At 47.1% G+C, this 18,161-nt stretch overlaps 1 protein-coding gene and 1 long non-coding RNA gene across 3 annotated transcripts in view; one reads left to right on the forward strand and one right to left on the reverse strand.

The window, feature by feature from the left end:
• The first annotated feature begins 202 nt into the window (after positions 1 to 202).
• On the forward strand, positions 203 to 10,939 carry S100A10 (S100 calcium binding protein A10). 2 transcript variants are annotated; one of them, XM_073888419.1, is made up of 3 exons: positions 203 to 313; positions 7,702 to 7,854; positions 10,533 to 10,939. In XM_073888419.1, exons 1-3 carry the CDS (start codon positions 287 to 289, stop codon positions 10,692 to 10,694), a joined length of 342 nt encoding a protein of 113 aa, XP_073744520.1. In that variant the 5' UTR covers positions 203 to 286; the 3' UTR covers positions 10,695 to 10,939. The 2 variants fall into 2 exon arrangements, with proteins under 2 accessions (XP_073744520.1, XP_025714182.1); XM_025858397.2 differs by lacking the exon at positions 203 to 313 and adding an exon at positions 417 to 574.
• A 1,437-nt stretch (positions 10,940 to 12,376) lies between these two features.
• LOC141371723 (uncharacterized) overlaps positions 12,377 to 18,161 on the reverse strand; it is a 57,022-nt gene continuing 51,237 nt past the window's right edge. The window contains exon 3 of the long non-coding RNA XR_012376893.1: positions 12,377 to 12,474. This is a non-coding gene — a long non-coding RNA (uncharacterized lncRNA). The remainder of the gene's footprint in view (positions 12,475 to 18,161) is intronic.

Genomic DNA, 18,161 nt, shown 5'->3' on the forward strand with positions numbered 1-18,161 from the left:
GAAGACCCTCCGGACTCACGTCCTGGGCCTAATCTGAGAATACGACGCTTTGGCGGTCGTTAGAACACCACGTGCCCTCCCTCCCTGCGGTACCGTCTAGTCCTAGCCCTGCAGGTTACCAAAGAGCCGCCTACATCTGGTTCTGGGCCAGCGCGCCCCACCCGCAGAACGGCTGGATTCTTTGATTTCCTGGGCGCGCTCACTCTCTAAAACCAAACCTGAGAGGAAGGGCACGGCCCAGGGTGGGGATGTCCTGAAATATCCGAGGGCCCTCGAGTAGGAATTGATGGTCACAAGAATGCTCTCGGGCGAGGTGAGAGCGGGTGGAGAGGTCCGGGCGCGGCAGCACGGCCGGGAGGGTGTGTGCCTGCGCCTGGCGTGGCGGGGGGACAGGAAGAGGAGGGCGGGGGAAGGGGTGGGGTGAGCGCGGCGCGGACACCGGCCCAGGCTCCTCCTGCCTCCCCCTCCCCCCTCCCCCACCCCCTCCGCGTACTAAGGCTTCCAGCCCGCCGCGCTCCGCTCACTGGCCGTGCGTCCCAGCCAGCAAATCGTCCCAGCCGCGCCTCGGGCCAAGGTGAGTTCCGCCCGCCGCTCCCCGGCCGCTCCCCAGCCCCGACCGGCGCCCGGGGAAGCCCCCCATCGGCTGCCCGGGCTTCGCGCGGTTGTTCCGGGCGCAGGGGACTGCTGGGTGTCCACTTCTCAGCGCCCTGGGCCACACCCGGGCGAGGCGGGCAGCGCCCCTGCCCTTGATCCTCGCGGACTGGAGGAGGGGCGCTCGTCCTTTATTCCAGGACCGCGGTGTCGGCGCCTCGGAGCCTCTGCTCTCTCCTCCCTTTCCGTTTCTCCTTACTCCCACTTTTCCTACTTTTCCACTAGTCCCCCGAGTTATCCGAAGCCCCGCTTCTCGCCCCTTCCTGGCTGGCCTGTTTTTTGTGGGCTCCGGCTGCGGGCTGACCTCCCGCAGATGTGTGTGAGCTGGAGGGCCCGAGCTGGACGGGTTGCAGCTGGCGGACTCCCTTCCTCAAGGGTACTGCTCAGTCCCTCGCCCAGATGCTTCAGGTTGGGCTACCTGTTATTTGTGTGTAGGTGTGTTTGTTTTCTTTATAAAGCTCGGCTAGCCGGCGGTGGCAGAGAGGGGAATATAGGACGGGATTTCCCTCCCGAAAGGATTCCCTTCTTACGATCTTCATTAAACAAGTGGAACTATACAGAGGGGAAGAGCAGCCTTGACGAAAGACCTCCCAACCCAGATTAACCTGGCCCCGTGCAATGAGACAGACAGACTTGCCGTTGGTACCGGGTCACACAACTTGAGCTTAGCCAAAGGAATGCGGCTTTCTCCAAGCCTGGACACTGCTTACTGTCCAGTTAGACTCCAGCTAATTGACTGCACCAAGTTGGGTGGGTGGGGCTGGTGAGGAAAGTCTATGAAAGCCGAGCAGCTAAGATAGGCAGAGCAGAGCCCTAGGCCAGACCCTGAGATACATCAAGCCCACCCCTCCTTCCCTCCCAAGGGGAGCTGGGAGCATCGTGCAGGGCCTGGCCAGCACAAAGGGCTCCCAAATTCTCCTAGTGCAGGCCCGTGACTCAGCTGTGAGACCATGTGGGTGTGGCCCCAGTGGTTCCAAATACTCTCTGCAGATGGTTCCGACAGAACACTCCCTGAAGGAGAAGGGGAACTGTGCCATCTCAGAGGGCATTTTCCAAGAGGAAGTGAGTCACCGGGACTGGCCAGCTATCTGAAGGAGAGGTTTCTTGACTGAACTGTGGGTGAGGGCAGCAACTGGATTGGCAGGGCCATGGTGAGACGCACCACTGTTGGGGGATTGGCGCGGGTGCCTGCTGGCAGGCTGCCTCAGCTTTAGGTGTGAGGTAGCTCTTCCTGTTGACATTTTTAGCAGTTGCTGCAGGTTTCCACCCTCACCCCCACCCCACTGCAGCTTGAGTTTCCAAACTGCTGCAGTGGATCTTTATATCCTGCGCTTCAGGTGAGGCCAGGCTCATGGAAACACCCTGACAGTGATCTTTGCCTCCAACATGCAAGCCAATTGCAAAGGATAATACCAGAGGCTGGGGCAGAAATGAGTTCATGTAACTCATGTGAAATTTCATCAGCCCGGCCCCCACAGATTCCTGTCCTGTTTCTGTTTGTCTCTCCTCCGTGGCGTATATGCTTTCCTTGACAGCCAGAAGCTACTTTCTTCATCATTGTCCTTGACCCACCATTTGAAGTTTCTTATTCAGTTCTTCAAGTCTTCTTGAGGGTGTACTGGCCATAAAGTACACTGATTTCTAGGTGATGCTCTTCCCTGGCTTTTCTTGCAAACAACGTCAGATGGGCCTTTTTCCTCCCGTGTCTGGCCTTTGACCAGTCCCTAAAGCAGCCACCCCAGTGAAGTCAGGCCTTGGGCTGGGTGGGGCTGAGACTGGGTGCCTCCCTGCTTTCCAATGAGAGTTCCAAAAATGTGGCTTTTTTAGAGTACTACCCACTTGGTATGCCCTTGGATACAGCCCAGGATTTCAAAGTTGAGGGAAACAATGGAATCTTTTCAGGCTTATGATATATAAATTAGAACTCTGAGTGCTGGGAAAGCTGGAATGAAGTTTTAGCATCTTTCTTAAGCTGTTCATTTTCCTGGGGACTCAACAATTTAGAAATCTCACATCAAAAGCAAAAAAAAAATTTTATGTTTTTGACAATCTTCAGCACTTCCTACCCCTTCACTAAGTAACTACCACCCAACCCACCAATGGATTTACTAGCAGTTGTCGCAATGGCTACTCTTTGCCAGTTCTGGCTGATGTCTGACAACTCTTCAAGGAAATGTGGATGTGCTCCCTTGGGGGTAGAGAAGGCTTCTGAGTTCTTTCTTCCTATTGCATTGCATCTGGAGCTTTTTCTTTGCTGCCCACTTTTTTGGTGAGCAAGTTTTATGTTTGGGGAGAGGTGGGGGAGACAGCCTGGATCCAGATCCATTGCCTCAATTCATTTTTTCTGAATTCTCTTTAGGGATCAAATTCAAAAATACCTTCTGTGTTCAATTAAAAAAAAAAAAAGCTTTTTGCTTTTTTCTTTTCAAAATCTCCAAAGCAAAAGGAAGGAAACCTCAAACATTTTCAAATAACAGATGTTTTGACTGACCCCCTGCCAATTATATTCTGGGTGGGCCGTAAGAAATCTAGGGTATAGACAAGACACAGAAGAGCAAAGTAAATCAGACCTCTTGCTCTTTAAAAGTGTCCTTTTTGAAATTACGGTCTGGATCTGGGCATGGGTCCAGAGCAAACATCTGGGACTGCTCAGGAGCAGACACTTTTCTAAGGAGGCCTCCTGCTCCCTGCTACTCCCAGGAGAATCAAAATGTACATTATTGTCACTTTGATTCTCACCACTTCATTGAGCAGGCTGTGGGAGGGCAGGGTGCTCAAGGAACCCACAATCTAGTGGGGAAAGAATCAGAAACACAATTAGCTAGAATTCAGGATATATTTTTAAACAGTATGCCATTAGCTGGTGAACTCCCCAAAAGCAAGCACCATGGAGAGAGAGAAAGAGTGTGTGCGTGCGCACGCACCAGCCTCACATCAGGGATGTGCACAGCAGGTGCTCAGGGTAGGAGGACCAGAAATGAAAAATTTAATTCCCACCACTGTGACTAAATTTGTGGAGTCCAAGATTCTTTTCTGTAGAGAAAACTACATGGAGAAAGACTGTAAGAGTTCTGAGCCTCCATCTTAAAGACCTCTTACCCAGGCAAGCAGGTAGGGAGGATACACAGACATTGGAATAAAATGACTCAATAAAAAAATGAAAGAACGATGAGGTAGTTACAGCCTGTGGAGCTCACAGTGAGAACCAAAATACAAGAAAACAGCAGGAGTGAGAAGAGAAAGAGAAGTTATGTTCAGGGTCCGGCCAGACCTGTTTAGCAGGACATGTTTTTTTCCTGCACTCATGGAATGTGCTTTCCTCTGTACCCTACTGTTCCATTTACAGGCAGCCCCTGTGGGCCCCTTCCCCAGCTCTTCCCAGCTTCATATCCTTCTGCTGAGCTCTGAACTACAAGGTTTTCAGTCCAGATCTGGGTGGTCACACCTGCACTTCAGGTCCTGCCAAGGAGCTTGTCTGATTTATTTATTCGCTCATTTAGCAAATGCTTATTGTGTGGTTCATAGATAGAACAATTCACAGTTTTTAACCTAGAGGATCTTAAATCTGAGAGAGACAGACAGCTACAAGAGTAAATGGATGGAGTGTTTCAGGTGCAGGACTGGGTTGTCCTGGGTACAGAGAGGATGCTGCCACCTCTCAGCCCCAGGCCCAAGGCACCCCAGCAAAAATGGAGCAGAGCGTGTCGCAGGATTGGAGGGATGGAAGCGCCAGATTCAGGTCCCTGAACTTGATACTCTAGCTGCCAATGGTCAGCCCTGCAGCCTGCCCCACCCAAGAGGGGAGGGCCGCTGACTCTGGGGCAAAGAGCTGCACTTGGGGAACGAGCTCCGTGACTCATCCACTAGCTAAGAGAACAGTTCTAATCACAACTTTTCTCCCTTTTCCTTCATCTTACTTTAAAACCAGTGCACTGGCTCCTCCTTCCAAACAGAATAATTTGCTCATAGCTGTGCTCGGTGCTCTCTGGGCACCGGTTCCTGATGAGACTGTGGGCATCTCCTCTGGTTTTCAAAGCTATTCACCTCTAAGAACTCCTGGCTAGTCACTGTTCTGCATTTTCTTTTTTTTTTTTTAAGATTTTATTTATTTATTTGACAGAGAGAGAGAGAGAGAGAGAGGGAACACAAGCAGGGGGAGAAGCAGAGGGAGAGGGAGAAGCAGGCTTCCCGTGGAGCAGGGAGCCCGATGCGGGGCTCAATCCCAGGACTCCGGGATCATGACCTGAGCGAAAGGCAGACACTTAACGACTGAGCCACCCAGGTGCCCACTTTTCTGCATTCTTATTTTAAAAGGTCTACCTGACAAATAGGGAGTCAGCTGGCTACTGTACTTACTGACCATTTCTTAAATAAAACGGTAAGGGGGAGATGGGGGACCCAGTGGGGCAGGCATGTGGCTTCAGAGAGGAATACTTCATAATGAATGTGGACAAGGAGGGGTAGGACTGGAGTGACCCAAGACCTGAGCGAATGTGGGTTAGACTGGCCTCACTCTCTTGAAGAACATATTCAAGGGTGGCCAAGGTCTCCTGCTTGCAACTTATATCTCTTAGAAGTTCCTAAATTAGCCTGTTCTCCCATTGTAGGGGTCCTTACCGTGCTGTGTCCCCTTTCTTAGTTCTCTGGCTTTGCAGTGCACTTTCCCCCTGCTCTGCTCTGTGCAGAAGGTGAACTGGGTGTCCGGCAGCCAGTACCAATTTTGGCATCTTTGGGAATCAGTTGTGAAGTACCCTACTGCTCTGAGCTTAGACACAGGTTTTTTTATACTTCTGGTCACTGAGTCTTTTCCTGAGTGATTTCAGAACTGGGGTGGGATCCCATATCTTTCTCCCGTAGGTGACTCATTCGGCTCAGTTCTCTTAAATTGCTGGACTTCCAGAACAATCCAGGCAAGAGCAACTCCATCTAAGCGCCGTGGGTTGCCATCAACAACCACAGGGGCTGTGTAGGAAGGAAGGGAGGGAAAAGGGTGTGGCTCCCCTGGAATTCATCTCACAGTGGACCTTGAAGCATTAATTTGCTGATCTCTCCAAGAGAACTGCCTTTCAGATGAATCATACCAGAGTCTGGCGTGTAGCATTCTCTAGAGTAGCACATTCTTTGGCATGCTGGTTCCTGCACTTTTCTGGGGATTAGGGGGTAGAATTTACAGTTCGTAAGTGTAATTGCTCAATCCCCATGGTCACCAACTAACTCCACCTTCTCTTCCGTAAAAGATAGCCTTTAGAAATCTGTGTTGAACAGAAATCGGCCGGCAGCAGGAACCAGACCGAAATCATGTTTCTGGTTTCTTTGGGCACTCTTCAGCCAGGGAAGGTGCAGGCCTCTCGGTCAACCTGTGCTCAAAACCTGTTCCTGTGACGTGGGGTTTTCGGGGGCTTTTTTTTTTTTTTTTAAAGATTTTATTTATTTGATAGAATGAGAGAGCGAGAGCGCAAGCAGGGGGAGCAGCAAGAGGGAGAGGGAGAAGCAGACTCCCCACTGAGTAGGGAGCCCTATTCAGAGCTCCATCCCAGGACCCTGGGATCATGACCTGAGCAGAAGGCAGCTGCTTAACTGACTGAGCCACCCAGGCTCCCCTTTTGGAGCTTTTTTGTTTTTTTGTTGTTGTTTGTTTTTGGAGTGGTATACTACAGTCTCCATTCAGGTTCACCTGTTTTCTATCCAGGTGATCTTAAGTGATGTCAGCCAAAACTACTCTGTTCTGGCCAAAGCATTCCTTCCAATTAAGCCAGAATCCACCGAGCTTCTATTAAATACCAGGCACTGGGTCTTGATGCGGCATACGCCCCCAGATCATTATATCTGAATATAATGGTCTGACATGTTTCCTTTCCCTCCTTTTAAACATTTTCTGATGGAAAGTTCTTGCTCTCCCACTGTGCCCGAGACTCAGAGTGGCTCTTCTGTGCTTCCTGCCAAAAACTAGGTCCCCAAAGGAGTTAGGGATATACTGTTACTTGTTCCTTTTCAAGAAACTAGATAATAAGCTTTGGGTAGCTTTGAGAAACTGCACTTTACTACCAGAGATGCAAATGTCTGTATTGCAAGCAATAACAAGTTCAGACCTTTAGTAAAGAATACACACCCAGCAGACAAAATTCATTTGTAAGCGGATTTCTTTTTTTTTTTTTTAAGAGAGAGAGAGCATATGCATGGTGGCGGGGGTGGGGGCAGGTGCATTGCAAGGGGAGAGGGAGAGAGAATGCTAAGAAGACACCGCGCTGGGGCGCCTGGGTGGCTCAGTCAGTTAAGTGTCTGCCTTCGGCTCAGGTCATGATCCCAGAGTCATGGTCCCACATTGGGCTCCCTGCTCAGCGGGAAGCCTGCTTTTCCCTCTCCCTCTGCTGCTCCCCCAGCCTGTGCTCTCTCTCTCTCCCTCTCTCTCTCTCTCAAATAAATAAAATCTTTAAAAAAAAATAAAATAAAAAGAAGACTCCGCACTGAGCAGGGCTCGATCTCACGACCCCGAGATCACAACCTGAGCCAAAACCAAGAGTCGGATACTCAGCCAACTGTGCCACCTAGGGGCCCTGTTAGCAGATTTCTAAAAAACTTATACTGAATCAGGTTTCCTAGTTAAGCTTGGAGGGTTGAAGTTTTCAATATTAACCAGGCTTGACAGTGTGGGTTGTTGGTATTCAGGCATATCTAAGAGTCCCATGTACCAGTGCCAAGAGAAAAGATGAAACCTCTGCTCTTTCAGTAGATGCTTTGTCAGTTAAAAGGAGGGACACTGACCTTGCTTTTCCAAATGATTAGAGTTTTTATTCCTCATTAGGTGATTTATGCCGAATTAGTGGACAACTAGACAAATTCCTCATTCAGAGCATCAGTACCTGAGGTGCCCATTTCCATCAGCAGGAGGCCCAACACCTGGGATGAACTGGGCCTTAGATTCATTGAATGTTAGAGCCAGAAAGGGTCACATGGGTGACCTAATGACTTTCCTTCCAGTTACCCACAGAAGACTGGCAATACGTGTGGCTTAAAAGTTCATGTAAACTCTTTCTTTACATCTTTTAAAAGGTTTCAACAGACCTCACCAAAATGCCATCTCAAATGGAACATGCCATGGAAACCATGATGTTCACGTTTCACAAGTTTGCTGGGGATAAAGGCTACTTAACAAAGGAGGACCTGAGAGTACTCATGGAAAAGGAGTTCCCTGGATTTTTGGAAGTAAGTGCTGAAAGGCCCAGAAAGAACCAGACATGAACACCAGTGTTTCTAGCCCTGGTGGCTTTTCCTTCCTCTTTCCATCCCTTCCCTGTGGAGGCCACTAGTAGAAAGGTGTCTTTGTTCCTTTATTTATTAAATATTATTGAGTGCCTACTGTTTGTGAGATATAGGAGGGGAAGCAGAACATGGAGAAGACACAGTCCCTCGAGGAGCTTATGATTTGGAGGTGAAATAAGGCTGCACACATATAACTACAAGATGTCCACTGAGACAGAGATGGAGAAAAGAGGCCTTTCACCGAAGAGTCATCAGGAAGTGGCCACCTCAGGTCCTAAACCTGGCATTGGAGATGCCACATTCTGGTCACATCCACTGAGCAATTTGCATCTTTTCCTAAGTCACTTCAGATAAAGCCTTTTTAAAAATATGTGTCCTGCTCTAATCTATAAAGAAACAATGTCGAGCATCTGCTGAATGAGAGCCAGTCATGACTCCAGAAATCACTGCTTTCCGCACGGAAAATGCTATGAGAGCACAGGAACACAGCTTGAGTCCCACAGACTGAGGGGCCCATCACGACTAGGAGAGGACTCTGCCATCAGCTCAGACACCTCACTCAAGACATTAGGCCACAAGGCACAGTCGTCCTTTTACATGGTAGGCCCTCAAGACATGGTTGTGGTATTTAACCGAAGGGGAAATGTTGCCTGACAAAATTCTAGCGTGAAATGCAAGCCCCTCTCTCCCTGCCACTACTCTATGATCATTTGAAAGGATCGTTACTGGGGCGCCTGGGTGGCTCAGTCAGTGAAGTGGCTGTCTGCGGCTCAGGTCATGATCCTGGGGTCCTGGGATCGAGCCCCACGTCGGGCTCCCTGCTCAGCGGGGCTCCTGCTTCTCCTTCTCCCTCTGCCTGCAGCTCTGCCTGCTTGTGCGCGCTGTCTCTGTCAAATAAATAAATAAAATCTAAAAAAAAAAAAAAGGAAAGGGAAGGAAGGAAGAAAGGATCATTACTGTGTGTGCAGTAGAAAACTGCATTAGCCTCTAACGGGTGAAGGGAGATGGTGGTAAAGGGCTGGGTCCTGTGTCTTGTCATCTGCCTGGTGGTTAGCACATTCGTCAGGTCCCTGCCTCCTGACGCCGTAAAGACGGGGTTTTACAGTACGCTTAATTACACGTCGTGACCACCAGTTAGGTAAACAGAGACCAGTAGCCCAGCTGCCGTCTCACAGCTTCACTTACCACAATGCTAGCCCAGAAGGGGGCAGAATACGCTGTTGTTCTGCTTTTGTACATCCTCTAATAACAGCCCCAGACCAGGAGTTAGAAGATCTGGTTTTGTCCTAACACTGGGCAGGTGGCTTTGGTGTCTGGGCCTCGGTTCCTGCCCCTGTAAATGAGAGGGCTGGACATGATTACCCCCACACTTCCGCTTTCTGTGATCCTTCCCCGCAAGCATAAAATGCGGGTTCATTATAAGTCTGCCCGTCACACAAAGGCATTCTCCGCGTACTAAACCCTGCATAAAATGCGAAGTGAGGATGAACATCATGTGAGACCCAGACCCTTTCCCCCTGAAGGTGTTGCAGCATGAGAAACATGAAGGGTGTATGGAATACGGAGGACCGAACATGGTGGTGTCATTTACTCCAGGCATGGGTCCTAATTCCAGGCACATCCACTCCTGCTGCTCTGACAGAGCATTTTGTTTCTAAAGTTGACCCCTGTATCATCCAAATTTCACTCCTTCTGACCACAGCCAGGAAGCCAGGGGTGAAGCGAGAATTAACTGAAACCCGCCCATAGTGGACGCAGCCCCACAGAGTGAGTCGCAGTTGATGGCTTAGGACGGAGTTTTCAGTCCTCAACTGGGAAATGCTGCTACTTTAGCCTAGGGGGTCTCTGGGTGCAGGGTGGAAAGATCCAGCATGCCTGAGACGCTGGGCGTGAGTTCCCTCACTCATGTACACAACCAGTGGAAGTATGGAGACTTTCCCTGAACACCTTAACACCTCCAGAGGGCCACATCTCCCTCCCTCGTTGATGGTCTGGCCCCTGTAGGAGCAGCCACGCTTTCCACTTCTAACCATCCTCACTAGGAACAGGAGTGATCTGAAACTTATTCCCTAAATTATCTTAACGCGATCTTTTCTTACGGAGTTTCCCTTTTCAAGGATTTGACCGCGTTATCAGAAACAAGCACTTGTTAAGAGAATGTAGGCTGACACTGCAAAAAAAAAAAAATGGGGAGTTTAGGGGGGTTCTTAGGCAGAATCCTGTGATTTCGAAAATTGTGGAAACGACTGAACTAGAAGCAGAGCAGGTCAGAGGTCATGCCAGATTCACAGTGGCAAATGTGGTGGACTGAGAATTAGGAGGCCTGGTCTAGCTTCTCTGACATGAATCTCCTCTTCCTTGAAATAGGCAGTTCCTAAGATCCCTGTAGTTATATGAAAGGATACCACGGAAACCTCTTTCCTAGCTTAATAATACAAGTTTACTGAAATGCTCCCTCAAGGCAGAAAAATACATTTAGGCGACCTCCAAAGATCACTTACAACCTAAAACAAGAGTTCAGATAATTGTTAGATTATTTTAATGGTTGTCAACAGGGCAAATCAGAGAAGCTTGTCACAGTAACCACTGACCGATATTTCTTGCCTTTGTTCTTTTTTTAGAATCAAAAAGACCCTCTGGCCGTGGACAAAATAATGAAGGACCTGGACCAGTGCCGAGACGGCAAAGTGGGCTTCCAGAGCTTCTTCTCGCTAATTGCTGGGCTCACCATCGCATGCAATGACTATTTTGTAATACACATGAAGCAGAAGGGAAAGAAGTAGGCAACATGAGCAACACTCCCGCCCGCCCAGTGAGAGTTCTCCCGAAGGATCTCTAGGAATCTGTCCCACAGCTTCCCCCTGTATAAAGGATTCCATGAGCAGATCGGGACCCTTAGAAAATGTACAAATAAAATCCAACCCCCATTTGAGAAGCAGAGAAAGAAAAGTCAGATAAGCTTTTGATTTTTATATTGCTTGCACCCTTACCCTCAATAAACAAATTCCTTCTTCAGTCCCTCACTTGAGATGGAATGTTTGTTCCTTCTTCAGAAATGCTTCGTTCCTGCTTCTTTCCTGAAGAGCCTGCGTGCCCTTGGGCAGCCGGCGCACTGCAGGGTGGGCAAAATGGGAAAGCGCTCTGCTTTCAGGCTTGGAGTCTGACTTCCCTGATTGATCCACCCTTGCAGCTGTGTCTAGCTGAAGGACCAAAACTCCAAGGATTAAGAGTAGGCACTTCTAGAACATATCCTAATTTTACCATTACTGAGCCCTGTCTTGTCTAGTTAAGTCACAGCCTTTCCAACAAGTACTTTGAATGCCTGAGATGTCAGAGTCCAATTTTCATTGCAAAGTTTTGGCAGTCTCAGGTAAAAATAAGTCCATAAGACAACTGATCAAAAAACAGAGTCTGGTGTGATGCTTCAGTAACAACAACACACTAACATATGTTGAGTTGTCACGAGATGTCATGACTGGATTGAGATGGCAGGAAATAGGCTAGCACAACTTACAGAATGGCGTAGTCCTTTTCTGTTGAAAGTGAAGTGCCAGTACTCATGTCTTAAAAAACAGCAAGATGTTTCTCTCAGCCCTGACTGTGCCTATTGCAAGCTTCAGCATATGTGCATTATGTGCTATATATGCTATACTCTGTTTTTATGGAGAGATGATGTATGAATTGGCACATGAAATTGTTCCAATTAAATAGGTCAGTGAAGATGGAAACATTTGTTCTTATGACTGGACACATCAACATAATTCTGGGGAAAAGCTCAATATGAGGTCATCCATCCTCACAAGGAAAACCATGCAAAAGGAAACAGGGTAGTCCAAAACTAGCTTTGGGAAAAAGAAATCTGTAATAAAATCAAGGTCAAAGGTACAGTTCCAGCCATTTTATTTTGTCTCAGTCAAGAAATGAATAAGGTAATACAACTCAGCTTGCAGCGATGGGATTATATCAGGTTTACAAAGAGGGATTTATTACAAGTCATTAAATGGAGGGAGGGTTGACAACCTGAAGGCACTGACCCTGGCAATGTCAGGTCACAGAACTGGGCCACCAAGGGGGCTGCTGGCTCAGGAAGCCGTCTGCTTAACTGGGAAGCCCTTGCTGCAGCTGGGCAGCTCCAGAGCCACGCAACCCAGATACCCATTTCCCTGCCTCCTTCCACACAGGACTTGGCTCCCCACCCAAGGCTCAAGGAAGTACATCTAATTAGCAGAATAGCAATCACATCAGAGCCCTAACTTCAAGGGAGCCTGGGAAATAAGAGTTTCACATTTTCCAACCTCTGCACATTAGGAGTTGACCCATCCACCATGTCTGCCACAGTGATGATTTTTTTTTTTTAAGATTTTATCCATTTATTTAAGAGAGAGCGCATGCGCATGAGCAGGGGGGAGGGGCAGAGGGAGAAGCAGGCTCCCCGCTGAGCAGGGAGCCAGTGGAACTCGGGGCCCAGGACCCTGGGATCATGACCTGAGCCAAAGGTAGACACTCAACTGACTGAGCCCCAACCACAGTGATGATTCTTAATTCCAAAGCAAGTCTTCCAACCTGTAGGTTAAAGAAACCATGGCTCTAATAGAGGAAAGAAGGCTCTAAAAGATAACCTCTGACAGCTACAGGGAATAGAGAAGAAACTGACCCATCACAGTCCAGCAAACTGTCTCTCTGTCTTACAGGAATGTGTATCAGCCCAGATTTACCCCTTTAGTTTACACCACCTGCTCCTGGGACAAATGTGTTTACTGAGTATTATAAAACTGGTGTGAAATTCACAAATGAGCAAGTGAAATTGTAACACAGGGATGTTACTGTGGGCTCAGATGTCCCCAAATCCACAGCAAGCTTTCACACTCTAAACCTCTTTACCTGAAAACAGAAAGAGAACTAGCCCAGGAGAGATTCTGGAGTTAGGGCAGAGGAAGTTTCAATTCATGTTCATAGTGGGTATGTAGATTCCAAAAAATTCTAGTGCAATATGTTATTCCTAGAAGATGACCCCAGACGCTGGCATTCAGAATAGTATCCGATGCCAGGGAACCATCTGGGTGTGTGTGTGCATGTTGGAGCTGGTAGGGGAAGGGGAGAATAGCACATTTTCCTTATGTTAGCCCCGTTGCTCGAAACATAGAGTTTTGAGCTAGTACAAAGAAAATAAAAATGGTATTTACGGTTCAAAACCCCACATGACTCTGCATGCCAACATAAACAACAGATCCCACAATCTGACCTACCGAAACAATCATCTAGGCTTCAAGAGTCACAGTTTAATGGCTCCCAGAGGGCAAAGCTCTGATTATGCCAACAGCCATCAAGAGGAACCTCTGGAAAATTCCACTCATTCTGCTACAGGGCTGAGTTGTAAAAGCAGATCCCACCCCTCTCCACACCCAGTTATGAAGGAAGAACGGATGGCAGTGCGGAAATGCTGCAGAGCTGACCCTGAAACACACATTTTCTCTCTTGGACCCCATGCCTTTGTCCAAGTACCCTGAACATGAGTCAATTACCTGTGATTTAGTATTTTTCTACCTAAGTCATCTCCAAGGGAGACCAAGGGCAAGTATATAAACCTCTTTCTCAATATGACCAACTTGATAGTGATTGTTCAAGTATCTTCTCCAGCTCTTAACCTCAGAGGAACAGTCGTGAATAGTCATGAATTCATTCATTTGGGAATTATTTACAAAGGCTATCTATAGGAATGATAATGAGCAAAGTTCTGTGGTGGATATAAAGAGGCAGATGCCCACAGTGCCTGCTCAAGATTGCAATCTCTTTGAAAGACAAAGCAGACCAAAAAAATTAAATAACACAACAGAGCATTAGCTAGAGTGAGGTATGACAGGCACCCTTGGTCACTGTTGACAGGAAAGTAATTTCTACAGCCTTTGTGGGAAGCAAAGTTGGCAGTGTGCACCAGCACCCTTCAATGTGTTGTTCTTGACCCAACGTCTCTATCCCGGGAGAATTTATTCTAACAAAGTAACAAAAGATCATGACAAAGATCTGAATACAGATATATTTGATGCAGCAATCTTTAGAGTAGCTAAAACCTGAATACAACTTCAAGATCCAACAATAGGGTTAAATAAGTTAAGTATAGGGATGCCTGGGTGGCTCAGTCAGTTAGGCCTTTGGCTTGGGTTGTGATCCCAGGGTCCTGGGATAGAGTCCTGCATTCGGCTCCTTGCTCAGCGGGGAGCCTGCTTCTCCCTCTGCCTGCCACTCCCCTTGCTTGTGCTCTCTCTCTCTCTCTGACAAATAAATAAAATTGTTAAAAAATAATAATAATAAATAAGTATAAATGTACATGGGATGCTATATAACTCATGAAAACCATGACTTTGAAAAATATTAAACAGATGGGGAAATGTCTATGTAAAGTAAAGCAGGTTGCAAAATTGGTATATAATGGAATTCCTTTCTTATTGTTTTTTTAATTTAATTTTTTTTAAAGATTTTACCCATCTATCTGACAGAAAGAGAGAGAGCACAAGCAGGGGGAACGGCAGGCAGAGGGAGAAGCAGGCTCCCCGCTGAGCATGGACCCCGATGTGGGGCTCGATCCCAGGACACTGAGATCATGACCTGAGCCGAAGGCAGATGCTTAACCGACAGAGCCACCCAGGTGCTCTGGGATTCCTTTCTTTTTAAAATACGTGTGTCTGCACACACATAAAAGACTAAAGGAAATACATCCAGCTGTGTTTTGGTTTCTAAGGTAGGAGTTACTGGCTAGGGAAACTCTTGTCTCCAGGAAGAAGTTTATGAGATTATTTTAATTTCCTTTCTATACACTGCTATGTCATCTTAATTCTCTACGATTCTACTTTTGGAGTCTGGAAAACAAAATTCTAATATTTTTTAAAAGAACATGTGTATTTATTGAGGGTCTACGAAGATCTGTATGAGCTACTTCTCAAGCATTATCTTATTTAGCCCTCACAATAACCTCGTTAAGGTGTTATAACGTCCATTTTACAGATGGCAAAACCAAGACTCCAGTAACTACCCCAAAGCCCCATAGTAAGTGGCAATGCCAAGATGTGAACTCAGGTGGTGTGCTTCTTTCTTCCCATTCTGCAGCTGTCTCAAGGTGCTATTTGTGTAAATTAAGTATCAAATATGTTACACCAGCAAAAGAGTGAGTGATCATTGTGGGTGGGGCAAGACTAGGCAGAGAAGATTACAGGTAATCTAGTCTTTGAAGATTAGAGGAAATTAAGATAATAGCTAATGTTAATTGAGCTTTTACTATGTTCTAGTGCTTTACAAGTATTAATTCATTCGCTCCTCCCAACAACCAGTGAGGTAGGGACTGTTGGTTTCCACTTTGCAGGTGATTTGACCAAGGTATGGAGCTAATAGGTGGTGGAGGCAGAATTTGAACCTAGACCATCTACGGTTTTAGCCACTCTTCCCTGCGGCCTTCTGGGACATACTAATGATGGTATAGAGAAATGTCCAGGACACAGAGACCCGGGAAGTTAGAATGGAGTGTATTCATGTGAGAAAGTACATGTAAGTGAGACAGAAAAGGTAGGTGATAAGTGAATGACAACTGGGAAATAGTAAATGATGTGTGAGGTGTGGTAGGTGAGGTCACTGGATTAAAAACGCTACGAATCTAAGGTTTGGCTTATCTCTACTCCTATAGGAGACAGACCCTCTTGTCTAATAGGGGGTGATCAACAATAAATATGTTCCTATGGGGGCACCTGGGTGGCTCAGTCAGTTAAGCATCTGCCTTCGGCTCAGGTCATGATCCAAGGGTCCTGGGATCGAGTCCCACATCAGGCTCCCTGCTCAGCGGGAACCTGTTTCTCCCTCTGCCGCTCCCCCTGCTTGTGCCCCCCCGCCATCAAGTAAATAAAATAAATAAATAACCTTAAATAAATAAATAAATAAGTTTCTGTGAATGTTCTTCCCACTTTCCTCCAGCACTCACATCCCAATCACATTCTAACTTACAAAAGATAAATCAGAGTGGGGTTTTATATTTACCTTTCTAAGAAGCACTGAGAACAGAGAAGAAAGAAAAACCTGACTTCTGACAAGTCATACCAAAATGAAGAGGGGAGAAAGTCAAGATGATAGGGCCACGGGGTCTGGATGAGGACGATGCCTCCATGGAACACTAATTCTTGTGTCCTACCAAGATTCCTACTTATCTGCAAAATGATATTTTCACTCCGACTGCAGCTACCCTGTATATTTTTTACTGCATTGAAAGTGAGCAAAGTCTGGAAGTGGTTATGTAAAGTAAAAACGGTGATGTCATTAATGTTTTCTTCAATGCTGTTATGTCATCCTTCCGATAAGATTGACCAGAGGAGAAAAAATCATTTCAGTTAGCTCTCTGGACCACAAAACTTGAACTGCGTAATGCAAACATCCTATCATGTTACTCAAGCAGCTAATCGATGAGCAGCCCCTGCATTCTGGCTTCTTCCTGCAAAGGCTCAGCCTGTTCCCATCAGCCTCTTCTGGGCACATCCATTAAGGCTCTGATGAGCAGTAACAGCACTTAACCTCAAGCCTGTTTTTCTAGAAGGAGGAGGAGGATTCAGCTTTGGTCTCTGTCGAGAGGACTCTGTTCTGTCCTACTCCCATTCTGGGTGAGTCAACACACAACAGGTTTCTTGGCTTTCTTGCAAATTTTACAACCTATGAGATAGATAGTGATGTGGTGAACAAAGGCAAAAGAAAAAGAATTGAACTTCCTTATAACTGACAGACCATTAACAAGTACTTGAGACAGGCAGAGTGACCTTCCTCTAGAAACTAAACTGCCTTGATTTAATACTTTGCTAGAGGTAAAAGGCAACCTTAGCTTGACATTAGCCTGACCTCCAGGATCCTGTAAGTCTCGTTTTTTTTTTTTAAAGATTTTATTTATTTATTTGACAGAGAGAGAGACACAACGAGAGAGGGAACACAAGCAGGGGGAGTGGGAGAGGGAGAAGCAGGCTTCCCGCTGAGCAGGGAGCCCGATGGGGGCTCGATCCCAGAACCCTGGGATCATGACCTGAGCCGAAGGCAGACGCTTAATGACTGAGCCACCCAGACGCCCCTGTGAGTCTCTTTTCCTTTGAAACTTCCTTTATCTCTACCCACCCCCTACCCAGGATATATGTTAGCCGTCATCCTCTAAGCATATGGCCCACCGATACACATCTGAAGGGTCCCATGACTAAGGTTTTCCTAGACAGTAGTAAATGACTTCTTCCTAACAACAGCTAGCCCCTCTAGGTCCTGGAAACCTTGTTTCCGAATTCCTTAGAGACTTAGCCATCCCTACCCCCTCCCACCTTAGAGTATATAATCACCACTCCTCATGACCCCGGGGCAGATCTTTCTGCCCATGGGCCTGTCCCCGTGCTTGAATAAAACCACCTTTTTGCACTGAAGATGTCTCAAAAATTCTTTCCTGGCCATTTGCTCCCAGACCCCAACATTTACACATCAGGTACTATTACTGTTCCCACTTTACAGGTGATTTCCTGTAATGAAATTTCCTTTCAACGATGTGACTGCAAGCACCACAGGAAGTAGCGAACGACACAGTGGTCACTGGCCTGCTCGGAGTTTGCAGTCCAGTGGACCAAGAGCTGTGCATATCAACAATGTGTAGGTGACAGCAGGTGAGGCAAAGATGCAGCCTGAGTGCTGAGTGGTAAATGCCACCATCAGTGCTGAGAGTCCGGGGTTTCATGGAGAGAGGAGTCGGTAGAAAAGAACAGAGAGGAAGATCCACTTTGGGCAGGGCAGGGTGCGAAGAGCAGAGAGGAGCAGAAAACGTGGAAAAGGCCAGAACGAACAGAGAAAGACCGAGCCTGGCTAGGATGGGTGTGCGGTCAGATGCGGGAAGGGCAAGGACCACATCATACCTAGGAGGGGGGAAAGCACATAGGTTCAACCTAGGGAGTGACATTTCAGCATAATTAATCCAACACAAATGACAGACATGGGAGACACTAGAGAGAGGCCTGCCAATTAAGAGTCTGCTGCTTGCTGGGCAGTCATGAAAAACAACTGATCTCTATATGCTGATCTGTAATGATCACGAGACATAATGTTAGAGCAAAAAATAAAGTACAGAATAGTGTGCATCTGTCTCTCTGTAAGTATGTCCATTAAACCACCATTTGGGGGAAAATGATAGTGGAGAATACATGCCCATAATTACCTAAATATATAAGAAACTGATAAAACCAGATGCTTCCCAGAAAAAA

The sequence above is a fragment of the Callorhinus ursinus genome, unplaced genomic scaffold (genome assembly GCF_003265705.2).
Source record: "Callorhinus ursinus isolate GAN/ISIS: 27379988/994484 unplaced genomic scaffold, GSC_fseal_2.0 scaffold90, whole genome shotgun sequence".
Taxonomy (NCBI): Eukaryota; Metazoa; Chordata; class Mammalia; order Carnivora; family Otariidae; genus Callorhinus; species Callorhinus ursinus.